We start from the raw sequence: 25576 nt of genomic DNA, 5'->3' as shown, positions 1-25576 counted from the left end.
GATGTTTCAGCAAAGCTTTGTCCAGTGATTTCGTTTCCTCGTTGGCAAATGGGGACGAACTCACTGGTGTGAAAACATCCGAATTGCGAAGGTCTAAGGAGAACTCGATGTGAACACACTTGAGAACTAAGCAGTAGGCGTGCAGAAGCGTGTGTGAAATCATTTCCCCTAGTGAAATCATTTCTCCCTTCTCCTCCTGTCCCTGAGCTGTGCAGTTCACGTATACTGACTCCAAGTTCCAGCTCTAACTTACTGTGTAAATTTGGTGATTTGCTTAGTCTGTTCTCTCCTTTGAAAAATGGAGCCCATGACGCTGTTCTGCTGGCTGTGAACGTGTGTAGTGTCTCCCACATGGCCTGACACACGTGTGCTCTCACTGCCACACTAACCCTTTTCATCCTGGGCATGTTTCATGAGTATGGGTGGGAGAATGGTGTTGCTTTTAATGTAGTGAAGATAAACAAACGATCAGCTTATGACAGAAATCGTGTTACTTTTTTTACATTTTAAATTGTCAGCGCAAGACACATTCAGCCCTGGCTGGTGTGGCTCAGGGGACTGAGTGCCGACCTGCAAACCAAAGGGTCACTAGTTCGATTCCCAGTCAGGGCGCATGCCTGGGGTGTGGGCCAGGTCTCCAGTAGGGGACGCACGAGAGGCAATCACACATCCATGTTTCTCTTCCTTTTTCTCCCTCCCTTCCCCTCTCTGTTAAAATAAATAAAAGCTTTAAAAAAAAACCATTCAAACCCGTAGAGAATTTTTTTGAGTTTATATGAGCCAAACTGACAATTGCTGGGGAGCAAAAACCTCAACGGATTGATCAATGTTCCAGAGAATGGAGCTTATTTGCAGCAGTTTTGCAGCTTATTTTATACGTTACAAGGCATAAAGAAGTTACATGAAATTCATTGATAACAGATAGGAGGTGGGAGAAAGCAAAAGTAATGGGGAACCTCTGAGACTGGATAAAAAGTAAAATGGAGATAAAAACACTTCTTTTACATTGGTGGGTAACACGATAACAGTAAGCATGAGGGTTGACGGCGGGGAGGGGGGGAGGTCTCTGCGACAGCATGGCAGAACAGCAGGCACTTTTCCAAAGCAGTCCGCCGCCCCAAATCTCTCATCACAGCCTCCCCTCCTGGCTTTCCGATCACGCCCCACTCAACCCCAGCTGTCCCAACCGCCGGGGTCGCCTGTCCAGCACCCCGCCCTCCGCCTCTGGGGTCCTGACCCTAGTCCCCAGGACAGGTGTCTAGAGACGGCTCAGAACTGTCGCCGCACCACGGAGTCTATGGGCTGAGAAGCACATTCATTCCTCAGGCACTACGTTTCCAAAAAGCTCCGAGAAGCCCCATTTCATTTGGTTCTCCACAAGCAGAACTGAAATGTGGGTCAGATTCCTTTTCCGTGATTCAGTGGGAAGTTAGCGTCTTCGGGTGGTCGGCCTTTCTTAAACGTCCTGTCGTCGTGGGTAGTCGAAGTTGCTTTCTTCTGGCCAGGTCTCCCGCCCCGACCTCAGCCCGGGAGGCCCGCGGCCGCTTCAAACCCTGGGAGCCGGCAGGGGAACTTTCGCGAACGGCACCGAAATAGAGGTTCCCCACTAGGAAGAGTGTTACCAGCGCACTGGTTCCCCGCAGCCACTTTCCGGGACTGTCTAGGCTCCTACCGTTTCTCAGTGGTTCTTCCGATTCCTTTAGTTCCCGCCTCTTCCTTTCCGCCGGCGGGATTTGACGAGATCTCGCGAGACCTAGGCCTCTTCCAGGGCCGGCGCTCACCCAGGTAAGCGTGGGGCCTGTTTTCTGCCGGGACTTTTCTGCCAATTTTGAGGGTAACACGCGTTGCAGTCAGTCTTGGAGTGGCGGGCCCCCCTCACCGGTTGGGGATACGGCGGATAAGGCGGCATGTGCCCCCAGATGGCGTCGGCGGGGTGGGCCTGGGCGCGGAGACCCGGTCAGCCTAGAGCTCTCTGTGGTTCTAGCAGACGGCCATGTTCAGTTCGAGCGCCAAGATCGTGAAGCCCAATGGCGAGAAGCCAGACGAGTTCGAGTCCGGCATCTCCCAGGTGAGCGGCGGGGCTGGCCGACGCGGGTCTCCCTGTGGCATGTGCCCCTGTCGTGTGTCCCCTGCGGTCGGCCGCACGCGGGTCGCTGAGGTCGCCTCCGCCCTCTTCCCCAGGCTCTGCTGGAGCTGGAGATGAACTCGGACCTCAAAGCCCAGCTGCGGGAGCTGAACATCACCGCGGCCAAGGTATGGCCCTTCGTGCGACGGTGGCGCGGGGAGGCGGTGGGACAAGGGCACGAAGTGACTCGAGGAGGGTCTGGGGCTCAGGTGTCCGAGTCTGGATGTGGTTCCCCGCTCTGCAGCTGAGTGTGAGCGGCGAGGCTTGGACCTTCCGCAGCGCGGGTGTGTTTTCTTAGGAAATCGAAGTCGGTGGCGGCCGGAAAGCTATCATCATCTTTGTCCCGGTTCCTCAACTGAAGTCCTTCCAGAAGATCCAGGTGCGGCTGGTTCGCGAGCTGGAGAAGAAGTTCAGCGGGAAGCACGTCGTCTTCATCGCTCAGGTAGTGGGTGCTGTTGGGCGTTCTGCGCTGGGAGGTCCCCGAGGCCACGTGCGCGGACTTGGCCCGAATGGGTGTGCAGGCTGATTGAAGTGAGCTGTTGTGACTACGGGGAGGCCGTTTCAGGTGGCAGAGAGCAGGGGAAGGCGTGCTTGGGCGGTTAAAAAGGCGAAGTGCGCTTCTGCTAATGCTGAAAACGGGGCTTTCCGTTTTTACGACGGGGCAAATGAAGTTGCTGAAGGTGGTGGTCCGCCGAAGGGGCCGAGGTCGGTCTGGGCTGGGTTTCCTGCAGGAGGCTCGCCTGCCTGCAGCCCCTGCTGTCAGCTGAGGCCAGCAGGGCCGTCGGAGGATGGGCGCTGGGGGAACGTCTGCAGGGGCAGGGCGAGCCGGGGGAGTCCAGGAGCGCTTGTCTCCGACTTGCTCTCCCGTCGTTTGACCTGATCAGAGCTCGAGGCCGTCCTGTGAACATTCTCGCTTTTAAAGCAGTTTGACAGCTTTTCCTGCCAACCTCAGGTCGTTTTGTTGTTGCTGCATGATCGTTTTTGTCTTGCAGAGGAGAATCCTGCCTAAGCCGACTCGGAAAAGCCGCACAAAGAACAAGCAGAAGCGTCCCAGGAGGTGAATCTTCGGTCGGGGCAGCAAGGCGCACTCCACTCCTGCAGGCCGCGGGTGACTTGCAGGGGCTGTGAGAGCTGTGTTGGGCTCCCAAAGTCACAGGCGGTGGGGAGGGGTTCACGAAGGGGCTGGTTGCCCAAGGTCACAGGTTCTGGAGGCAAGATTGGATCCGTTCCTCCAGTGTCCCGGCATAGCCTGGGGCGGGGAAGAGGGGTCCTTAGTTTAGGGCACCAGGTGGGGGGGCTGGGGTGCGTCGTCTTTGCCTTTTGTTTTGCTGTGAATTAAGGCTAAATCACGTGTTTCTGTTGCCTACACCGCGGGTTGATGTGTCACTGCCCTTGATGCTGGTGGACGGTGTGCGTGAACTTGATGGACTTGGCTTCTCTGCACAAACGCAGATGCTGGGAGCCGACTCCTCGGTTCTGGCCGTCTGGGAGTTTGCTGAGACCAGGCTTCCGTGCCGTAGACGTGGGTGCTGGGTCCCTGCAGACCGTGCCCGGGGCCATCCGAGGAGACACGGTCTGCCGTCCTTCTGAGGGCCAGATGAGCCGCCTTAAGGAGTGTGCAATTTGTATTGTTGTTGTTCCTGCTTAAGAGTGGGGCGAGTAAGGTGTTTACTTAAAAGTAGATAGGACATAGGATCGGGAACTGACCCGGGCTTGGAGAGCTGGCTCGTCGGAGTAGTGCGGTGTAGGAAACTCAGCCTGGTCTCCGAAGCCCTGGAGAGTGGAGGGGGTGGGACTGGAGGGCTGTGGGCCGGCGTCACTGCCCCACGTCGGTGGCAGAGGCTGGGAAGGCAGGTGCGGGGCTTCTGTGGCCTGAATTCTAGGGTTCCGTACTTTGATACTTTGAGCTGGTCTTGTTGGCAGTTGGAGCAGCCTGAGAATTCTAGGTAATTTGCAAGAGAGCAGGTTCAGGAGATAATAGAGTTTTCAGCTTGTTAATCACGATACTTAAGAAAGCAGTTTTGTAACCTCAGTCCCGAGAATCCCGTTGATGCCTGAGGGTGAAGACAGACCCTTGGCTTTGCATCGGCTGGGGGACTGGCTCCCTGATGGGCAGCCTTCGTCCTCCTGCTCCCAGTTTCCCAGTTTCTCTGGCACAACTTGCTGCGCCCCGAGCGACAGGCGTGGGCCCCGGTGGCCCTGCCACCTTGCAGCACCATGTCCTGCCCTCAGATCAGTGTCTGCTCTCAGTGGGTGTCTTTCCCTTGTGCACAGTAGATGCAGGAAGGATGTTTTCTCTGGCCCTGTAGCATAGTTGAGTATTTCTCCCGGTGCAGCTTGGTCTCTGGTCCCTGGTGGTTAGGGGGGCATTGCCAAGTCCCCCCCATAACAGATCGGAGTCTGGGGTGACTTCAGAGTGGCTCTGACTCCCTTTTCCTCTCTTGTCTTGAAGGGAGTGGTGCGCAGATCCCCGCGCCCGGGTGCCTGCCTTGCACTGGCCGGTGAGAACGTGCCGGGTCCAGGGCCGCAGGGCCGGGTCGGGCTGTCTGTCTCGTTTGCTCTCTCAGAGGCGAGGGCACCTTGGAGTGTGCTGTCTGTGGCCTGTCCCAGTGAGGCCTTGGCAGTCCCTTCAGAGCCACTAGGAAATGTTCACTGTGTGTACGGGGCCTGGCAGATGGGGAAGGCAGATTGATACCATGTGGCTGGCCCAGTGCTGGGTCCCTGGAGAAACCCCACAGCCCAGGGCCCCTCCGCAAACATTAGAAGGAGGGGTGACCTCTTCCTTCACACGGCCCTGCCGTCCCTGCCACCCCTCCGGGGCCTCCCGTTGTAGGAGCCACTGACCTGCCATCAGCAGCCAGATGGGCTGTGAGGGAGAGGTGATTTCCGGGAGGCCAGGGTCCCATCAGCAGTTTGTGTGGGGATTGGGGACCCTCAGGGGCCCTTGTCCTGGAGCTGCTGAACGAGCAGTCGTGGGGCGGAACGCTGCCCCGTGCGAGCAAGCGGGGGGTGCAAGGCGTTTAGAGGCCAGCAGAGCCGGGGAGCTGGGGCGGGTGAGGGCGGGTGAACTGTGGGGTCGCACCGGCACTGGAGGTAACAGGACGACATTGGAAGGCTGCCTAGTCCTGTGTTTGAAAACTGGCTTAGCGTGGTTTGGGGACCCGGAGTCTGCCGTTCACACTGTGACCTGCAGGGGCTGCGGGCGCCCGGAGCGTGAGCCTTGTCCCCGCGTCTGACGCTGTCCTGCTCTTTCAGCCGCACCCTGACAGCCGTGCACGATGCCATCCTGGAGGACTTGGTGTTCCCCAGTGAGATCGTGGGCAAGAGGATCCGCGTGAAGCTGGACGGCAGCCGGCTCATAAAGGTGCATCTGGATAAAGCCCAGCAGAACAACGTGGAGCACAAGGTGGGGGCTGCGGGGGGAAGGTGCGGGGCGGGGACGCGGCAGAATTGGGTCCCTGAAAAACTGGTCCAGGGGAGGGGACGTGGTTTACGTTCCCAGGAAATAGGAAGTAAACTGATGCCATGGTTTGACTTTCAGAAGGCTGTGGGGGGTGTTTAGGATCTGGGGAGACCTGTCACTCTCCTTCCTTTCTGGGAAGGTGTCCCCACTGTGGGCCAACCATCGGATCCCAGGGGCTCCGTCCGAGTGGCCCGGAGGGTCACAGGTGTGGGGGTGCAGTGCAGCGTCTTGTCCCACGGCGCCTGGGGACTGCAGAGGGCAGGCCCTGCGGGGCCCTCGCCCTCTCGGGGCTGTTGGCTGAGGGGAGAGAGGCCGCATGGGCACATGGTCACGGGACCGGAGGCTGCAGGATGGGCGCCTGTGTGTGTTTTGTGATCTGTGACGGGTTCTTTTTTTCTTGTAGGTTGAAACTTTTTCCGGTGTCTATAAGAAGCTCACGGGCAAGGACGTTAATTTTGAATTCCCAGAGTTTCAGTTGTAAACAATGACGAAATAAAATACCATTTTCAGTATCCCGTTCAGGCATGTCTTTTGAAATTCTGGAGACGTGGGTTCCAGCTGTCCATGGTATCGCTAGTTTCCTGCAAGGCAGGGTGCGTGGGGCAGGGCTCCTGCAGCTTGTCTGCGGGGCCCAGGCACACGTGGGGCGTGGCAGCTGTGGGAGGGGGCGGGGCGGAACTGCAGCATCCGCAGGCACCCCAGAATGGAGAGTCGCGTGCGCCTTCACTCGTCCTGGCTCCCACGGCCATGTGCCTGGAAGGAACCCTGCGTCTCCAGGAGTCCAGGCTTGAGATGGCCCCTCTTCAGAGGGAGGACGGGTGTCAAGTGACTGAGACTGGGAGAGCAAATGACCGCGTGGCAGAGACAGGTCTTTTTCCTGGAGTGGAGCAGAGCTGATGAGTGTTGAGTCATTGAATTTTTTGTGCTTCCATGCACACCCGCCGACGTGGGCCTTGGGAGGTGTGCACTTGGGTGGCCTCAGCTGTGTTGACGGTGTGGCGAATCGGCACCGGACTTGGCGTCCTGTGGAAGTGGACCTGGACCTGTGTTCCCTTCTGCCAGCACCGTGCGTGTCCACAGGCGAATTCGTGGTCGGTCTTAGGTGGTCTTTGAAAAGCCCAGTGAGAGGGGTCACTAGGTTTTAATCTAAGTGGTGTGGCTTGAGGCAGGGCTTCACAGTTTTCCCCCAGATCCGAGAGCAGCGGGGGAGGGGACGTGCAGTGAGCCCCTGGGGCACAGCAGGTGGCTGCCTGGAAGGCCCAGGGCTCCCCCGGCCTGGGAGCGGAGCAGACAGCTGCGGTCCTGTGTGCCAAGTGCTTGCACACCCCGTGATCCTGGAGAGAACTGCTCATTGGTCATTCCACTCACTGGTGCATTCATTGGCTGCTGCCTGGCCAGGGATCAGACCTACTGCCATGGCGTAGAGATGACGTTCTAACCAGCTGAGCTTCCCGGCCAGGGCTTCTCTCAGTTCTCCGTGGTAACGTGTAAAAGTCGCCACCTCGCCTGGGAGGCTGCAGTCTGTGCCTGAGGCCGTTTGACCATGCCCTGAAATGGGGCAGCTCACTCAGTAGTTCTAAGCCGTCCTGGACAGGGACCCGCAGGCCGGTGCACGGCTCCCGCAGTCGGCTTTGGGCGAGCCTGCAGTGCGCAAGGTTTCTAGTGCCAACCCGCGGGCGTGTGGGCACGTGCTGTGGGCCGGTCCGTGCCAGGCCCGTCGGCGCGGCTGGTGCACAGGGTAGTCAGTCAGGGAGGTGGGTGTCTGGCAGAGCTCCTGGCGCTTTGTAACAACTGATTATCTGTCGAGTGAGTGGGCGGACGTCTTCGTCCTCGAAAACCAGATCAGATGTGCATTTCTTTTTTGAAAGGAGGAGCGAGAATCTTTGAAACCCTGTGAACAGTGGGGATTCCTGAAGGGAACGGAGGCGGGGCTCTGGCTGTTACTGGTTCTCCTGGTCGCTTCTCCATCTCACGCTGTGAGGCTTCCCTGGAGCCTGTCAGCTGCCCCGGACTCGAGGCTCGTCCCTCGGGAAGGTGGTCCTGCGAGGGGGAGGCCACGCCCACAGCTGGGCGGGCTTGGACAGGGACCCCCAAGGGTCTCGGCGAAGCGAGGCTGGCACAGACACGAGGTCGCTGTGACGGGCCTTTCACTGAAAGGTCTCCCTTGGTTCCAGGTTTTACTGGCACATAGTGGTCAGCATGTGTGTGGCCGTGACCTGGAGTGTGGGGTTGTCCCCACTGGCTGCTCCCTCTTCAGCTGGTCTTCGCCGTCACTAGCCCCGACCCGGTGCTGGAACAGCCCTGGGAGCGGAGGCTCCCCGCACATGCAGTTCTCTGGTCGGCCCAGGACTGAGTACAAGGGAGCTCCAGCCTCTGCCTGTAAGTCCCTGCTCGGCACCCACAGGCAGGATGGACGCAGTGGGGGTCGCGCGAGGAGGCTGCGCTGGTTCCTGAAACTCTACGACCAGCCTCGCTCTCTCTGGTTTGCAGGCTGCGTGGCTGACCGGCTGGGACATGAGCACTGCTGCTCTAGGGGACGATCGGGTGGGCTGTGGTGGGGGAGGTGCCCCCGAGCCCGCGTGTGCTGTCACCAGCCTGCACAGCCGCCCTCACTTCCACCAGGTCGTCTCCTCGCGGGAGGGGCCCCGGCGCTCTGTCAGGCCGAGGACGGCTGTGCTCCTAGGGGCCCAGATGGGACAGCGCCGCATCCAGCAGTGCTGTGCTTCAGTCGGGGCAGCCTGCTGGCTCAGTGCTGCCTCAGCAGGACTGGGCGGTCTCGTGGGCTCACGGACTGAGGTTGGGCAGCACAGGCCATGAGAAGTGCGTGCCTGCAGCGGTGCCAGGTCATTGGTGTGTGTGTCCCACGTGTCAGGCTCCAGGCGTGGCTCCCAGGGCCCTGGGGTGGCTGTGGTCCTCTCGAGGGTGGTCCCTGAAGTGGCAGCAGCAGCAGCGGTGCCTGGGGTTGTGTCGGACGTGGCAGCACATGAGTCCCGCCCCCAGCCTGCCAGTCAGACTCAGGTGGGCCATGGACCTGCGCTTGCTGTAGCGATGCTGTGTCCTTGGACTTCAAGGCAGGGCATCCTGGCCGTGTCTGTGTCTCTGACAGACTTGGTGTGAAGCCAGAGCACCCCATGCTGGGTGCTGTCCCCCAATTCTCGGTGGCCAGGCTGGGAGCACATGCCCTGGGGATGCAGGGACCCAAGCCCGCACACTGGGACGGGAGCCGGGGAGCTGGAGCGGGGTCCGGAGGAGGGCGGGAGGCCACGGGGCCTGTGGGCAGGGGCCATGTCCCAGCAGCAGGGCTCTGTGATGCCACTGAGGCCCCACCCAGTGACCAAGGGCCTCCACCCGGCAGGGGCCCAGACTTCTCCTCTATCTCTGAGAATGTAAACAGTAGCTGGGAAGCAGCCAGATCCCCTCCACCCACTGGAAGCAGCCAGGCTGGGGGTCAGAGTTCACGAGGGGAAAGGCTGTTCCCAGACAGTGTTCCTGAGAAAAAGCCAAAGCCGAGGGGAGGGGGGGGGAGGGGCAGAAGGGGCGGGTGGATGCTTCCCTGGCACAGCGCAGGAGAGTGGGTTACAGTGTGGGGGTGGTTCCCACGGACAGTCCACTTCACGTAGGCCGGTCAGTACGATACTGTCGCCTAGTTTTGCATCTGGGAGGAATAATCAGGTTATCGGCACTTTCTAAAAACAAAAGGTGCCCTGGCTGGTGCGGCTCAGTGGATTGAGCTGCGAACCAAAGGGTCGCTGGTTCGATTCCCAGTCAGGTCACACGCCTGGGTTGTGGGCCAGGTCGCCAGTGGGGGGGGTGTGGGAAGCAAGCGCACGTTGATGTTTCTCTCCCTCTCTTTCTCCCTCCCTTCTCTGTCTAAAAATAAATCAATAAATAAAATCTTTAAAAAAATACGAAAAGCAAAGGTGAGTACCCACTTCGGCTGTGAGAAGACATGGGAGGAGGGAGGCGTGGACTGTGCTCGCACACCGCCAGCAGCCCCTCTCCTGGGGAGAGCCCCCCAGAGCTGAGGGGGGTCCGTCCCCCGCGTTCCAGCAGCAGCGTTCACTGCAGTGACCCAGCTCTGCACCCCGGGGGGGCCGGGTGCAGAGAACGTGATGCGTGCATCCGGGGGCTCTCAGCCTGTGAGGGAGAGGAGTTTCGACCCAGGCTGCCCCCTAGACGGGCCTGGAGGACATCATGTTGAGTGAAATAAGCAGTCACAGAAAGACAAACCCTGTTGTGTGTGTCGTACCACACACACGCACGCACACACACACACACACACACACGAGAATCTTCGACCAGCTGGGTGTGTTGTGTGGGTTCTGTGCAGCTCCGATGCATGAGACCTTTGACGCTGGGCAGACTGAGTCCTCCCACTCGACTTTCCAGAACAGGTCTCGCTATTCTGGCTCTGTCCTTTCACAGAAATGTAGCGCAACCGTGTCTGTACCTACAGAGACTCCTGCTGGGGTTCCAGCGGGGGCCGGGCTAAGCTTGCAGGGGAGTCTGGGGGACTCGGTGCCTCACTGACCGGCTGGAGTGTCCAGCACGATGCTCAGGGCTCAGAGGGTGTCCCGACCTGGCACTGATGCTTGGGGCAGAGCCTGACGTCGCGGGGGGCTTCTCCCGGTTGTGTTGAGCAGCTTCGACGCACACACTGTCGGGGCGAAGTGTGCAGCTGGGTACGCGTGCTCTGGGCGCCTGCCCCGCAGCCTCCGTCCGTGGAGGAACAGTGACAACACAGGTGCCCTGGCTGCTGTGGCTTGGTGCCCTGAGCGCCAGCCTGCGAACCAAAGGGTCTCTGGTTCAATTCCCAGTCAGGGCACACGGCTGGGTTGTGGGCCAGGTCCCTGGTTGGGGGCATGAGAGGCAGCCACGCATGGGTATTTCTCTCCCTCTCTCGCCTCCTCCCTCCCCCCTCTCCGCAAGGGACACAGAGAACCCGCAGGGTTTGCTCTCCCAGGGTCCCATGGCAGGTTCGCTGCTGCCATCACGTCCCTAGTGCCTGCTGTACCCGGAAGTCCGCACCTTACTTTAAAGAAGGTTTTATTGTGAGAGGGGGCGGGAGGAAGCAAGAGAGAGAGGGAGAGAAGCACGGATGTGTGAGAGAAACATTGGTTGGTTGCCTGTCATGCGCACCCAGGCAGGGACTGAACCCACAACCCAGGCACCTGTGTGACCAGGAGTTGAACTGGAGACCTTTCTCTCTGAGGGACCACGCTCACCCAACTGCACCACACTGGCCTGTACGTATCTTTCTTTGTTTCATTCCGAAAAGATTTTGTTTATTTATTTAAGAGAGAGAGAAGGGAGGGAGAATGAGAAGGAGAGAAACATCAATCAGTTGCCTCTCGTGCGCCCCCTACTGGGGACCTGGCCCACAACCCAGGCATGTCCCCTGACTGGGAATCGAACTGGTGACCTTTCAGTTCACAGGCCGGTGCTCAACCCACTGAGCAACACCAGCCAGGACAGGTATCTTTCTTAAAGAAGCCTCCACCCCACTGTATAGGCCAGATCTGCCCAGTCCACCACAAAGACGTGTTTGGGGCACGCCTTGCCTTCAATTGAAAGTTCAGTGAGTGGAGTGAGTTTGGGGTCCCCCTGGGGTCCGGTCTGGACAAGCAGTAGGTGTACCGGGTGCTTCATGTGAAACCCCACGTGGACAAGAAGGCCGCGAATTTTCGTTCTGTCTGATGGGTTTCCTACTGGGCAATTGTTGTCACCCTGCCTCATGTTTAACTGATTTCCAAAACACTCAGGCTTGTCTGCTCCAAAAAGAAAACGGGAAGAACAGCGAAGATATTGAGGTGTTTAGGTGGAGAGTTAGGCCTCTCTCTGCAAGGGCCCATGCCCCCCCAGCCTGGATCCCCTGCCTGCCTGTTCCCACACTCAGTGCGCCACCCCCCTCCCCCAGCGGGACAGCGATGGTCTCAAACAGGAAGCGGTGTGCAGATAACACTGGGACAACCGTCCTGATTTGCTGGGCGGCGGGACAGCCCTGGGCGCACTGGCCTCTGTGTGGGGCTGCCCAGGCCCAGTGTCCTCGCGGCCCCCGACGGTCAGGACGCCCCTTTGCCTCCTGTGAGCCTCAGGTAGGGAACATCCCTGCAGGCGAGTCTGCCGCCTTGGAAACCAGGGTGGGGGAGACGCAGAGCCAGGAAGGCCGGTTCCAGACAGTCCGAGGGAGCCCTGGGTGGGAGGGGACAGGGACTCTGTGCTGGATCCAGGCCAGAGGCTCGAGTCCTTCAGGACCAGGAGTCCCAGGCTCCATTAGCTCACCAGCCCACAGGGCAGTTGCCACGACGGCCCTAGATCCGGTGACAAGGCGGTTGCGTCGGGTCATGTAGATTGGCAGAGGTGGAGCCGTTTCTTCCCTCCCTCCCAGCCCAGGGTGCGTGTGGCTGTAGGGGCTGCTCCTGAGCAGCCAGCCTGCCGGGGGTGTGGAGGGGTGTGGGCAGCCAGCAATCTGTGCTCAGGCACAGGTAGCTCAGTCACAGGGATCCCGGATGTGGGGAACAGCAGGTCATCTTACATGGAGTGGCAGTCACCTGGAGCTCCAAACTGGAGAAGCCCGCAGTGTAGGGGCGCACCCTCCACCACCCCCCGCCTGACACCTGGCTGGCGGAGAAGTGAGGTGTGGATTCTGAGTGTGCCCGTCCGTCTGGGGCTACCGCATGTGCGGGGTGACTCTCCGTGTGATGGGGCACTGCCTGGCTGCACGCAGGGCAGGACCCCTGTTTCCACAGCGGGACTTCAGAAGGTCTGTGTCCTGGAGACGGGGACGGAGACGAGGACAGGCAGGTTTGGGTGAAGCTAGTGGTCTTCGTAAAAAGATAAGGAGAACATGTGCCATCTGGTGTCGAGCTGCCCGTGCTGTGGCCCCAGTGCCTGGTCGGGGGCCAGCCGGCGGTGTGCTTCAGCGGCCAGGGCTGCTCCATGGGTGCCGAAAGTGTCTGTAGGGGACCGGGCTGCTGCGGAGACGGGTGCCCTGTGCAGGCGTGCGTGGGTGCGTCGAGTCTTTGTTTCCCTGTTGATTTCTCCTTACTCTCTAGTCCCACCGGGAATCCCCTACCCTCTGCAAAGCCGCCCCCAACCCCTCCCCGCCGCCACCTGCAGAGAAGGCGTTGTTGCTCCAGAGCTCAGGGAGGAGCTGTGGTTTCTCCATTTACAAAACGGGACTCTTCTTCCCAGCCAGCAGGAGAGAGCTCCCACCAGAGTCACCCCCACCCCCGCCTCCTGCCGGCTACAGATGTGGAGCTGCCCAGGGTCAGGGCAAGCCCCGGGGTGGGCACGGGAGTGTGCGCAGCAGCGGGGTCAGGAAGTAGGTGAAGGACAGGCCAGGGGTCCCGGCCGCAGCTTGTCCTGCTGCTCTCCTTGTACCCTCCTTTCCTGGGACGTGGCCGCTGGACTTCCTGAAAGCTGCACTTCAGCCGTCAGCAGGTGAGCACTGCACCTGCTCACCAGGTTGTGCTCGCCACAGGGGACAGTGCACATCAGCTCCCGGTACCTGAGACGCTTCCCAGTTCGCATCCCAGGGACTAAGTCCAGAGTCTCTGGCCGGAGTGCAGAGGTCAGTGTGGCGAGTGAGTGCTCCCGGTGATATTGCCCGAGGCATCCCCACCTCCTGACGTGACATCGTCATTCCTGGGAGGGCAGCTGAGCAGCGGGGACTTCATGATGGTCAGTGGCCCAGGGCGGCCTCTGCTGTCCCCACGCGGAGAGCGCTCACCCTGGTCCCCGGCCCTTTGTGCTCGGTTCTGGGACCTCGCCCGCTGGCCTGGGACGTGGACGCTGTTCACCGTGTCTGCTGAGTGCCCGGCAGGCTCACCGCACAGGAACGCTGGCTTCCGGCGCTTCCATTCGTCTGGAGACCCTTGCTGGCCGTGGGGCTCGCCGCAGCGTGTGGTTGCAGTCACACAAAGCTGCCACCGAGGGAGCGCTGGCCATGGGCCCCAGGCAGAGCCCTGGGTGCCTCAGTCACAGGAGGGGTCTCGACTCCACCTGGAGGTGACCAGGTAGACCAAGGAGATGGCGTTTGGCCAGGGCGCTGGTCCAGCAGCACCCCACTGTCCCCAGCCATGGTGCCATGCAACACCTAAGTTCCACGTTATGGGGGGGTGTCAGATGCTCCCCGAGTGACCCAGGGACAGCTGTCCTGCCCCTTCCAACTCCACCCCATCCCACACCGATAGTCAGGGGCCTCCAGCCCCCTGGAGGGAGCGCTGTGGCAGAGCCCAGGTGCCCCGTGGTGGGAAAGGGGTACCCCGAAGACTCCATGCGCTGTGTTGCTGTCTGTGAGACTCAAGCCGAGCACAGCCCGGCGGCCTGCTGGTCGGGGATGTGCGTCTGTGTGGGGACGCTGCTGCAGAGTCAGCAAGAGACAGGGGCGCTCCCCATCCAGGGGCGTGGCCTCGCACGAGGGGCCGGGTGGGACAGGCCAGGGAACGTCGGTGTGTGGCAGGACCTGGCTTGTGAGGCTGGCCAGGCGCGCTGCATGGCTCCCTGACCTACAAACACGCCTTCATGTGAGCGAAGGGCCAGTCGTGACGAACTGGAAGAGGAAGCCGTTTGCAGCTCCCAGGACTGGGATGAGCTAGGCCCACACAGCAGGGGCCCCCAGGCAGCAGCCCAGCCACGGCCCCATCAGAGGAAGGAGGCTGGGGCCCGGCCGTGGCCTGCACACTGTCACTAGCTGCCTGCTGCTCGGAGTTCCCGTCACTGTTTACCCTTCCCTCCCTCAGGGGTCGGTGCCCTGCCGGCACTCGCTCGTCATGAAGAGGGCTCTGGCCCTAGTCAGCCTGGCCTTCCTGTCGCTGGCCCCGCCCGCAGACCCGCAGCAGACCGTGGACGACGCCTGCTCTGTGCAGATCCTGGTCCCCGGCCTCAAAGGTAACCCCGCCTGGCTCCTGGCCCTGCCTCCCCCTCAGGGCCACTGCGGTGGCAGGTGGGGACCCTGAGCACGGTGACACCGCAGCCTTGCTGAGTCTGCAGCCCTGCGTTCTGGTGTGGATGAGGGGCCGACCCCGGTGGGCACGGCTTGCCCACCTGAGAAAGCGGGGACATGCTCCCTTCAGCTGGGAACTCTGCGACTCAGGAGCTGTTCCACGTTGCTCGGGCCTCAGCCCAGGGCGGGAGGGGCTGCTGACAGGTGTCCCAGGCTCAGCGCTCACAGTCCTGTGATCCCTGGGAGAGGGCCTCCGGTCCACTTTGTGGATGGGGCATCTGCAGGGCAGGGAATTCAGCGATTGGCCAGTCGGGCTGGGCAGCCCCGAAGCCTGGGCTCCCGCGTGGCTTCTGGAAACTCTTCATCCTTCTTCTAGAACCGAAAGCCATTTCCCTCGTCACTCTGTCTGAAGTCTCCCCGCTGGTAGGGCATGCCCTGCAGACAGGGGGGAGGGTGCCAGCCCAGGGCACCAGGGCCCAGAGTGGCCCTTGACTTGAGGAAGTCACCGGTCTCACAAAGCACGAGATCCCGCCCCCCATCACTCCCACACAGGACCAGCTTCGCCATCCCAGGCCCCGTGCAGGCGGGATAAGGGCTTTTGAGGCCGAGACAGGGCACCTCTGCCACTCAGGGTCAGCCCGGGCCCCCAGCTCCTGAGCAAGGAGGCAGGAGGGGCCAGCCGATGCTCCCACACATGGGGGCCCCCATGTCCCCCCTTCCACTCCCGGCTGGGGGTGCTGCTGCAGGGGACTGGGGGACGCCCTGCTGGGGGTGGCAGTGTCTCTGGGCCCCTTTCGCTGTGCCGTGCTGGCAGAAGCTGGCACCTCCAAATGTCCCGGTGAGCGGGCCGGCCGGCCCCTGGAGCTGTGGCCTGGTGCGGCTGCCGCTGGAACCTGTGGTTTCAGTGTGAGCAGCGCAGCCTCTGCCCCAGGTGGGCGTGGGGGGGCTCTGGCGTCCGAACGTTCCCTCCTGGTCTGGCTCCGGGAACAGGAGGTGCTGGTGCCAGTGGCCCCTGCATGCTGGTGGGGAATTGGGGTGGGTCCCAGGCCTCGGGCCCAGCCCTTGTCTGTTCTGTTGGTGAGAACAGGCTCCAGCTGCTTCTCAGAAGTGCTGACAGGGGGCTCTGCATGCAGCCATTGCCCCCCTGAGCACAGTTCTGGGGGTAGGGGGGAGGACTGGGGTCTTGCTCTGATGGGGGAACGCAGGGGCCACTCGGGGCCCTGCCCTGTGCCATGTGTGCCGATCAGAAACAGGAAGCCCCTGCAGGAAGTTCATTGCTCTGCTGCTTGGACCAGCAGCAGGGCGCTGGGTGGGGGTGACGAGAGGAGGGGAACCGATGCCAAGAAGCAAGTTGGGGCTTCCAGACAGCAACGGTTTGGGGTGAGGCTGACTTTTGTCCCCTTTGAAGGGAGGACTGGCGTCAGAGGGACGCCTGCCACTTGGTGTGCACCCCGTGCCGGTGAGCGGGTGCGGTGAGGGGCAGGGGCCGTGGCCGTTTGGCCAGCCTGAGTCCAGCGAAGTCAGGGAGGCTGCCTCCCTCCTCGGATGGCCTACAGGTCACCTCTGACCTTGCAGAGAGGCTGTGACGGCCACACGGGGCACAGCCCATGGCCTCAGGGCGAGGTGGGGGCCTCAGGGCAGAGGCACCAGGACCCTCCCACCTTAGCAGCTCCACCTTCTTTCAGGAAGGGTCCCGGGCAGTGAGGACTTTTCATGGCAGGAGAGCGAGTGTGCGCACGTGTGTGCATGTGTGTGCGCTATGGGCTTCACCTTCACACCCAGCTTCAGGGTGGGCGGTGACCCAGGACGTTCGTTGTCTTCCATCTCCGGGACGGTGCCTAAGCTGGCTATGCACAGGGTCAGGGGATGGATGGGCGGCCACCCAGCCTGCGCTCCACCTGAAAGGCCCAGAACAGCCTGCGAGAGGGTTTGTCCCCCACCATCTGTCAGTCAGAGGTGGGGACACAAGTGCAATGCCGCCCCCTGGAGGCGGGAGAGGCCCCATTCCCTGAGGAGGCAGACAAGGTTGAGACTCCCCGGGCCAGGCCCGCCAGCCGTGAGAGGCTGAGAGGTGCGGTGGGCAAGGACACTCCTCGCGTCCAGCCTGGCTGTCTGTTCTGTCTCGGGGTGGCTCCGTGCAGCCCTCCTGCTGACTGGTGTTGGCGCTGGAGGTGAAACGCATTTGCTACTAGAGGCCTAATAGTAATTGCGCACGAGCCCTGGCCCGGGGGCTCGGTGGTGGGAGCGCTGTCCCCAGGTGCCAAGGTTGTGGTTCGATCCCTGGTCACGTTCTCCAATGTTGCATGAGTCAGTGGGACAAAATCGATGTCTCTCTCTCACCCCCTTCCTTCCTCTCTCTAAAAACCAATAAATAAAACACTTTAAAAAGAGAATATAAATGATAACACATCACGTCTGCATTTGGAGGGAGGAAGGACTCCCGCGATGGGAAGACAGTGTTGGCTCCATGGCCGAAAGTGTTGGCTGGAGGAGCACAAACAGTGCTGTAGGCCGGCGAGCCTGCGGTGCAGAAACCTTCAAAGGGCACAGTTACTCTTACGGGTTTTATCGAATTAATTTAAAAATCACGAATCGTCACCCCTTATGACAAGGTGGGTAAAGCTGTGCTGGGACACAGACCTGCGGGAGCTGTGCTCCCTGGACATGGCCCTCTGGTCTGGTCCGGGCAGCCTGCTGGTCAACGGGATGTGCAGCCAGCCTGGCTCCCAGTGTCTGCCCACGGAGGCACCCGCCGCTCCTCTGTGCTACGGCGCCGCATCCCGGGGCAGCGTGGGCTCGCAGACTCACGTGTCGGGCTGCAGACGCAGGCGCCAGGAGATCAGGGGACCCCGCAGCCCGTCAGCGCCGGTGGCCCGCCTGCCTCAGAGCATCTCAGGACCCGCCTTTCTGCTGGGCCCAGAATCGTCCCAGTGCAGCCCACACCAAAGCTTGCTGCGCACAGATTTCTGTGTGATCGGCAGGGAGGCGAGCAAGCCGTAAATCCCAACGACGTTTCCCGTGTTTCTTTGCCAGGAGGGAGCCGTTTGTTCATGAGGGCGGGTGAGAGCCAGGCAGGCGACACAGGAGCTGCTGCTGGTGGAGGGCAGCTCGGTCTGCGCAGTGGTCAGCCCAAATCGGAGCCTGAGGAGGGGCGGGCATGGCGGGGCCCACGGTCTCTGAGTGGACAGGTGGATGGGAGCCGGGGGCTTAGAGCTCACGCCCCCCTGAGACAAGCAGACATTTCCAACCCTGCTGCACGTGAGCAGAGCTTGGAAACGGCCTTTGTTCTCAGGAAGTGCGTCTGAGGATCACCTGCAAGGACAAGGCCAAGGTCACTAGGAGAGACTGGGGCCAGGAGGATCCTCTGAGACCCCGCCGCAGAGGATCAGAAGAAGGGGGGGGCAGGGCACTGCCAGCGCGGTGCGTCCCCGGGCACAGGCCACGCGGCCCTCACCAGAGGGGAGACGTCGGAGGCTGGGGGTCGGTGTGGGCCCCGGGGCCACAGCTCACTTGTCCAGCAAGTCTGCACTTAACGCTGTGGGTCCGGGGAGAAGCCGTTCGGCTGGTCGGAGCAGGGGCGTGGGCCCTGCAGGGCTCGTGCTGAATGGCAGGGGTTCTGGTCCCAGCTGCCCGGTGTGACAGGCAGATGGGGGCAGGGAGGGGCCAGGAGAGTCGCTGGCCCTGGAGGACACTCCACTTGGACCAGGGGTGTCAAACTCATTCTCACCAGGGGCCGCATCAGCCTTGTGGTTGCCCTCAGAGGGCCGAATGTAACTTTAGGACTGTATACATGTAACTACTCCTTAACAGTTAAGAAGATAGGACCAAGGTGCCGGGCCGGATAAACCAGGTGGAGGGCTGGGTTCGGCCCACGGGCCTTGTGTTTGCCTCCTGGGTCATAGACATTCGGGGTCTTGGGGAGCATGTTGCGGTGCGTTGGGGCCAGACTGGGAGCTGGGCAGAGGGGTAGTTGGAGAGAGGGAAGCGTGTCCTGGTCGGCCCCCCACCAACCCCTCGTGCTGATGCTCACGGCTCACTTTTGTCTTTGCTCATAAAAGGTGGGGGAGGAAGCAGGGTCCTGAGAGTGGATGGGGGAGGAGAGCTGAACGCCCTTTGGGGGGCGGATCTGGGTAGGAGAGGGTCAGGAAGAGAGGGGGGCCAAGTTTGGGGGGATGGAAGCCCAGGGGCTGGTGGGGGCACAGAGCGAGCTTTCTTTGCTGTCCCTGCACCCACCCGTCACACTGGATCCTGTGCTTGGACCGAGTCCTGAACACATGTGCTTTCTTCCGCAGGGGATGCTGGCGAGAAAGGAGACAAGGGCGCACCCGGCCGGCCCGGAAGAGTGGGCCCCACGGGAGAGAAAGGTACCTTCTCTGCCTCTCGGAGCTCTGCACGTGAGGGCAGGAGAGAGGCCGGGTGGGGGGCGCGAGGGGACCCCACACCCGTGTAGGTGTCAGGAGGGCAGCCGGCCAGGCGGTGAGGCAGGGCGCAGAGGCCTCTCTGAACAGAGCTCCCGGGCACCGGCCTGTGGGCTGCTGTGGGCCCTGGGCAGTGTTCGAGGGCGGCTGCGTGTCCAGGAGTTCACGTTCTGCGACCCTCAGCAGCCTCACCTGGAGGACGGGATCCCGTGAGTGTTACACGCGTAAGTGCAATTGTGAGGGTGTGCAAACAACTAGCCAACCCTGAGGGCAGCCGAGGGACCCACACAGACGTGGGTAGGTGGGCAGTCCTGCATGGCGCCCACGCACCGCTTATGGGTGCCAACCACCGTGAGTGTGGGTCCTCACGGCCAGGCACGGTCGGGCGGCCCCCTGGGCGGTGCCAAGCTTGGGGCACCAGGCTGGACGTGGAGGCAGCCCGCGGCCCAGTGACCGGGAGGTGTCCAGTGAACGGCACTGCTAACATTGGGTCGGGGTGGCCCGCTTGGCTTTAAGGTTTGATCAAGTCATTGGAACCTGCGGCGGAAGTGCACCTTCGGCATCTTCACTCGCCGCGCGAGAACGAGCGCTGGGCTCCCCCAGCCAGGCTGCCAGCTGGCCCCGCGGCCCCACGGCCCCACAGAGCGAGGCTGTGCCCAGCTTTTCGAAACCCTTATGACAGTCCCCGTACAGGTCGTCAAATGTGTGGTTCTAAACCTACGAATGGCGGTCTGACTGTTGTGAGGGGGGATTTGCTTCCTCCTTTTCAAGTGCGAGGTGTGGCCAGTGACAGCCGTGCATGCGTGTGGACTCTCCTCTCCTCGTGGTCACCACCCAGAGCGTCTCCATCACAGCCGGCCGGCCCCGCCTACCTCTGGTGCTGACGTTCACGCCTCACTTTTCTCTCTGCTCATAGAAGTTAATTGAAAAAATAAGTAGGCTAGTTCTGTAGCTCACAGTTTGAAACGTGCAGAAGTGGTGCACAGAGAGCAGTCTCCTTCCCGATGCCCCCAGCACAGCCACTGTGGGTTATCAGTCCTCACGCAGTCCCACCGCGTGGCTGCCTGTTGGCGCCCTGTCCCTCCGCTCCTGAGAGAGCAGCGCCCGCGCGTTGGCCGCACGCCACCCTGGGCACGGAGTCGTGCCCCTTGGAGACTGATCCGCGGGGACCGGGCTTCCCTTGTCCTCTCTCCCGCGCTGGGGAGTTACCCCGCGCTGTCCGCCCGGCCCGCTGCTCCCGGGGACTCACGTTTCCCTGGGGCTGCACTGCCGTGAACGATCTCGTGCCGGTCACTTTTTAAAGTGTGGGCGCAGCTGGAAGACACACCTCGCCGTGCCATCGCGTGGGTGAAATTCCCGTGACGCCTCCTAAGGGACGGACTCGGTGTCCGGCCCCTCGCGCGCTGACAGCGGCAGTGAAGCGCCACCTCGCAGGGTCCCCTTTGCCTCTGTCTTTCCGGAGGAACTGGAGTCGGGTCTGTTCAGGTGCCTGAAAGGGATTCGCATCTTTCCTGTCTTTTTGTCCTTCGTTGGGTTTTCCTTTTCTGTTGCTTTAAAAGCCCTTCTTGGGTTTATTTCCTTCTGGGCACGTAAGACGCTTCCGTTTTCTGCTCGTGTCTTGACTCTTTCCTTAGAGCTGCCCGCAGTGGGGTGTCATCACAGAAGCCCCCGGCTGGCCCCGCACTTCCCCACCCAGCGGGCTGCCCCCCTTCTGTCCCGTGTGTGAGCTGAGAGAACGCGGCAGTGGCAGCAGGGCCTGGGCCGAGAGGCCCCTGGGGTGTCAGGGTGGGCAGAGGGCGGGCTCCTCTCCGCCTGCGGGAGGGGGACCACTTAGCCGCTCCAGAGAGTTCCGGGTCACAGTGCCTGCAAGTCCTGCAGCGCGTGAGGCCGCAGTGCTGGGCTTCACGTGCAGACGCTTCTCTGCTCGCTCGTCCCCGTCACCAGGCGCTCGGCCATCTCTCAGCCTCAGTCCCCTCTTCCTGCTCGACAAGGCAGCACAGGCCCGCGGCGCTGCAGACACTCCTGGTGCCTCGTAGAGCCGAGGACGGACTCCCCTGGGCAGAGGTGGCCTGGCTTGTGGGTTCCCTGTCGTTGAATTCCCGAGTTGAGCGGATTAGGAGCTGGGTGCTGGTGGACTCAGCCTGGAGCCCTGGGAGCCCGTGGAGCCCAGAGGGGAGATGGCTGTGTGGACACCGAGGCAGATAGCCGTGTGTGGAGCTGCCATGGCTGGACGAGGTGGAGGCCTGCTGGGCTCTCCGACGCACGCTGGGGCGGATGCTGTGCCTCCTGCTCGAAGATGAGCTCTGGCCCCGCGGACTCACAGCGTCTGGGTTGCTGGGCTGAGGGTAGCACCATGCCGAGGCCCCCGGGACTGGCGACCATAGGCCCACGTGTGCCCAGGGCCGGATCCTTGCCCTGGGGTGACAGACGGCCGGCCTCACACCCCCTCGCCGTCCTGGGCCGCTCCCGCCTGCCCTTCCTTCTCCTCACCCTCAGGGCATCCCCTCCGTGGGGTCTTTAACCCATGTCCACAAGTTGCCAGAGCAGGCCTCCCCCGGCCGGGGAAGCCGGGGACAGGGTGCGGGTAGGTGGCTCCGTGGTCGCACGAGCTGCCTTGCAGCGTGAAGTAGATGGTGTTGGCGTCGGCAGTCACAGGGGCTGGACGGTCCCCACCTTTCCATCGTGCCCCCCACCAGGCTGTCCCCTCAGAGACAGCAGCCGGCACCTCGATGGGGCTGGCGTGGGAAGCTTGTACAGGGTGGGGGTGGGGGGGTGTGCTGTGGGAGGGCCTCCCGGCCGCCCCGTGCTCCGGCTTCACACCCGCTTGTGCTGACGGGGCTGGTAGCCTGTGTGGGTGAGCAGAAAGGGGTGCTTGTGTGCGTGTGCATGCGTTTGTGAATGTGCGTGTGGGTGTGGTGTATGTGTGTAGCATGTGTGTGTGTTTGCACGTGCAGTGGGTGTGCACGTGCACGTGTGTGTACAGCATGAGTGTGCGTGTGTGCGATGCCCGTGGGAGGGACTGGCACTGCCTGTGCATCAACCACGTTTCATCCATCTGTTCTGCGCAGGAGACGCGGGTGACAAGGGACAGAAAGGCACGGTGGGTCGTCACGGAAAGATCGGTCCCATCGGTTCTAAAGGTACTTCTGATGCGTCCTGCCTCCCCGTCCTGCCTCCCCGTCCTGCCCAGGAGGTCCCCATCCCGGGTCCTTGTCAGGCTGCCTGTCGTTTCCAAGCCCCGGTGTCGACGAAGGAGACAGAGGAGCCCGTTGGGCAGACCCTACGGCTCAGCCCCTCCCGGGCAAATGTCCCCGAACCCACCGCTGGAGTGGTCGCTGGCCCCCAGCCGAGACTCGGGGTTTCCGGGGGGGGGGAGGAAGGTAACGGGATGTCACGTGGCTTTAGGGTGAATACTCTCTGTCTAGTTGTAGAGAAGCTAGAAGGCAGAGTGGCTGCGTGGTGCGTCCCATGCAGCAGGTGGCAGGAGCCCAGGTCTGGGGCAGCCACGTGTGCCTGGGCCCCCTCGCCGCCTCTCGGGGCCGGGAGGACGGGTCTCTGCAGGGTGGGGAGGCCCCTCAGTCCCGGTGGTTAGATGACCCCTGAGGTCCCCTGGGCTCCAGGGTCACATGCTCTGCCTGGGTCTTCCTGCTGTGAGGAGGGACCCGGACAGAGCTGGCGGCTGGTTTAGTGGCCACTTGCCCCTGGTGTCAGGACTCGTGGGGTGACGTCCGAAGCGTGTTCCCGGATGCCCCGGGGCGTCCCGGAGCTGGTGCAGAGAACGCTCGTCCGGTGCTCTGAGGTCCCGCGTGAGGGACCTGTTCCGCTGAGCCCGTGGGGCGTGAGGATTGGGATCTACCGAACGTCACTCCCTGTGGATTGGGGGACCCAGAACGTCCCACGTGGAGGACGTGACATGTCATCCTTGTGAACTTGTGAAACGTGTCCCCCCTCTACTTGGTGACTTTGACCTTGCTTTTCTTTTTTAGGTGAAAAAGGGGATTCTGGCGATGCAGGGCCTCCCGGCCCCAATGGAGACCCAGGTACGGCTCAGAGGGTCCAAGGAGCCTCGGAACGAGTGTTCAGATCGCACTTCCGACTACATGTGACTCCTGACCTAAAGCTGCCCTGGGCTGGGAAGTGGGGGCTCGTGGCTGGCGTGGGCTCCCCTTGTCCGCCACTCCCCCCGAGGCTGTTCCAGGGTCCTGGGTCCTCCCACCTCCACACGGCACATCCTTCCCAGGCCTGCTGCTGCCTGTTGCCAACGCTCGCTCCTTTCACTGCAGAATTCCGCCCAGACACGCCGTCCTGCAGCCCAGCATCCGCCCTCTGTGCCTCTCTGGGTGCCACGGGCCCCCTCCTCTGGCCACCAAACCTCAATAAAAGCACGTCTGTGTTTTCTGGGTTTTCCCTTGTTCCGGATGTCCTTGCAACCACGACCCCTCCTTCGGTCCACACACAGGCCAACGCCGCCCAAGTGTGTGCCTGGCCCGGGGTCGGCCCCAAGTCCCTGCATGGGTGCCCCAGTGGTGCCATTGGCTCACGGGCTCCTCTGCTCCATGCAGCGTAGCGTGGTGCTGCTTCCCACTGAGTCACTGAGACAGGAACCTAGTGTCCCCAGCTTTCAATCACTGCGTCCCGGTCCTGCCACTGCCCTTGTTCCTAATGCTTCGTCTTCGGTCCCCCTCCACGGTGACTGCCTTGAGCCAAGTCCCACAGTCCTCTGGGTCTGGGCCCGGAGGGCCCACGTCTAGTGACGCGCCTCTTTTGGGGAGTGGCCACTGCTTTCCTGAGCCCCGCCCCCGAGCCCTCCTCCTGACGCAGACCCGCCCCCGCAGGCCTCCCGTGCGAGTGCAGCCAGCTGCGGAAGGCCATCGGGGAGATGGACAACCAGGTCACCCAGCTGACCACCGAGCTGAAATTCATAAAGCACGGTAGGTTCTTCTCGGTGCCTTTTCTGTCCCATGCCGTCCCCCACCCCCGGACCGCCCCCCCCCCCCCCCCCCCGAACCCCAGGAGAACGAGGCCCCGTGCGCGCGCACTGAGTCTGTTGCAGAAACGCGAGTGCTCACTTTCCAGCGCTGCCCTCCCCCGCAGCTGTCGCCGGCGTGCGCGAGACCGAGAGCAAGATCTACCTGCTGGTCAAGGAGGAGAGGACGTACGTGGACGCGCAGCTGTCCTGCCAGGGGCGAGGCGGCACGCTGGCCATGCCCAAGGACGAGGCTGCCAACGGCCTCATGGCCGCCTACGTCGCGCAGGCGGGCCTGTCCCGCGTCTTCATCGGCATCAACGACCTGGACCGTGAGGGCAGCTTCGTGTATGCGGACCGCTCGCCCATGCAGACCTTCAACAAGTGGCGCGGCGGCGAGCCCAACAACGCCTACGACGAGGAGGACTGCGTGGAGCTGGTGGCCGCGGGGGGCTGGAACGACGTGGCCTGCCACACCACCCTGCCCTTCCTGTGCGAGTTCGACAAGGAGCACGTGTGAGCGCGGGGCCCACCCGGGGCGTAGGGGCCCCCGCGCCCGGCTGAGGGGCTGAACTAGACCAGGGCGCCTGCCCAGGAGGAAGGAAGGAGGGGTCTTCCTGGGGTGTCTCCTGGGAAGAGGGGGAGGCTCTTCACCCGAGTTACAGTCGGGATGCTCCTTGTGTTGGCGCCGCTCAGCATTGCCCCTGCCCCTGCCCCAGCGCCCGGATAGCCCCAGATGCCGCCGTGGCCACGCCCCACAGGGCGTGCCTTCCCTGCGAGTTCTGCGTGGAGAAGAGCCCCCCTCACCGAGAGGACGTTTCTGTAAATTAGATTAAAGTATAGGACCCTTTTCACTGTCCGCCAGTAGGGGCAGTTGCGCTGGGCTGCAAGCCGGGAGCCCAGGAGAAAGAGAAATAAATGCTCCAGCACTAGCCGTGGGTGCCGTTTCGTTTTCTTCCTGGCTCTGAGAGCTGTGTTCATCGTCTGTCGTATCATAAATTACCCCAGCTCGCAGCGGCCCGTGACAGAAATATGAATGTCCCCGCGTTCCCGTGTCCAGGGCCTGACTCAGGCCTGGAGGGGCCCCTGTGGGTGTGGGCAGGACCCTGTCCCCGCATGCGGCCTCCCCACCCCTGAGCCGCAAAGGGGAGCCAGAGCCAGCCTGCAGGCAAGCCAGCCACCGCCATCCGAGACCTCGCCATTGAGACAGTCGGGGTGGGGACGCCAGGGGACGTGCACACAGGAGGTGGGGCCCTGGGAGCCATTCTGGAAGCTGCCGCCATCATCACATTTTGTACACTGGACACAGTCCCAGTAAAAAGTATAAACACCTCATTTTCCAAACACAACACACAGACAGGCGTGTGCGAGGGTAACCAGCCGGGGCTGGGGGCCCGGAGGGGGCTGCTGGGACATGCCCAGGCCTGCGGGGCCTGCGGGGCCTGCAGGTCTGCCTGAGGCCCTGCCCCTGCCCCTGGCTGCTGGTGGTGAAGTCTGGACGTTTGCACCCCAGGCTGTGACAGAGGAAAGGTCTCCTCCCCCGTGCTGCCTGCAGCACGTGGCCATCACCCCAGGACCTCTTTGCCCGGGCTGAGACTCTCTGGCTGCTGCTCTTACTGCAGGAACCGGGGTGGGGGCCACAGTGGCAGCTGGCCTG

The 25576-nt window shown here is 62.1% G+C and overlaps 2 protein-coding genes across 7 annotated transcripts in view; both read left to right on the top strand.

Moving 5' to 3' along the window:
• Window positions 1–6100, top strand: part of RPS7 (ribosomal protein S7) — a 175095-nt gene extending 168995 nt beyond the window's left edge. The window contains exons 1-7 of one of the 3 annotated variants that reach the window (XM_024552970.4): window positions 1708–1785; window positions 1988–2068; window positions 2182–2253; window positions 2424–2567; window positions 3118–3182; window positions 5381–5531; window positions 5992–6100. In XM_024552970.4, the coding sequence (XP_024408738.2) occupies window positions 1994–2068; window positions 2182–2253; window positions 2424–2567; window positions 3118–3182; window positions 5381–5531; window positions 5992–6069 (585 nt within the window). In that variant the 5' untranslated portion in view covers window positions 1708–1785; window positions 1988–1993 and the 3' untranslated portion in view covers window positions 6070–6100. Of the gene's footprint in view, window positions 1–1707; window positions 1786–1984; window positions 2069–2181; window positions 2254–2423; window positions 2568–3117; window positions 3183–5380; window positions 5532–5991 lie in introns of those variants that run through there. The other 2 variants (XM_024552971.3, XM_053925130.1) reach the window with 2 other exon arrangements.
• Window positions 6101–11555: 5455 nt separating this feature from the next.
• On the top strand, window positions 11556–24845 carry COLEC11 (collectin subfamily member 11). Of its 4 annotated transcripts, none has more exons than XM_045189599.2 (7): window positions 11556–11683; window positions 14333–14480; window positions 18828–18899; window positions 22022–22093; window positions 22940–22993; window positions 23789–23884; window positions 24030–24845. In XM_045189599.2, the coding sequence occupies exons 2-7, from the start codon at window positions 14363–14365 to the stop codon at window positions 24437–24439; spliced, it is 822 nt and encodes a 273-aa protein (XP_045045534.2). In that variant the 5' UTR covers window positions 11556–11683; window positions 14333–14362; the 3' UTR covers window positions 24440–24845. The 4 variants fall into 4 exon arrangements, with proteins under 4 accessions (XP_045045534.2, XP_053781792.1, XP_045045533.2 ...); XM_053925817.1 differs by lacking the exon at window positions 11556–11683 and adding an exon at window positions 11884–11982; XM_045189598.3 differs by lacking the exon at window positions 11556–11683 and adding an exon at window positions 12068–12225.
• The last annotated feature ends 731 nt before the right edge of the window (window positions 24846–25576 follow it).

Source organism: Desmodus rotundus, chromosome 5 (assembly GCF_022682495.2).
Source record: "Desmodus rotundus isolate HL8 chromosome 5, HLdesRot8A.1, whole genome shotgun sequence".
In the NCBI taxonomy this organism is placed as follows: domain Eukaryota; kingdom Metazoa; phylum Chordata; class Mammalia; order Chiroptera; family Phyllostomidae; genus Desmodus; species Desmodus rotundus.
The sequence above is the reverse complement of the archived record's forward strand: the minus strand, read 5'-3'. Positions and strand labels throughout refer to the sequence as shown.

Excerpts from the sequence above, each read along its gene's own strand:
- COLEC11 (XM_045189598.3), top strand. The coding sequence starts at position 12,124 with ATGGAGTGGCAGTCACCTGGAGCTCCAAACTGGAGAAGCCCGCAGTGT. Across the intron at positions 12,226-14,332 it reads CTGGCTGGCGGAGAAGTGAG|GGGTCGGTGCCCTGCCGGCA; the intron begins GTGTGGATTCTG and ends TCCCTCCCTCAG. Across the intron at positions 23,885-24,029 it reads GCTGAAATTCATAAAGCACG|CGCTGCCCTCCCCCGCAGCT; the intron begins GTAGGTTCTTCT and ends CTCACTTTCCAG.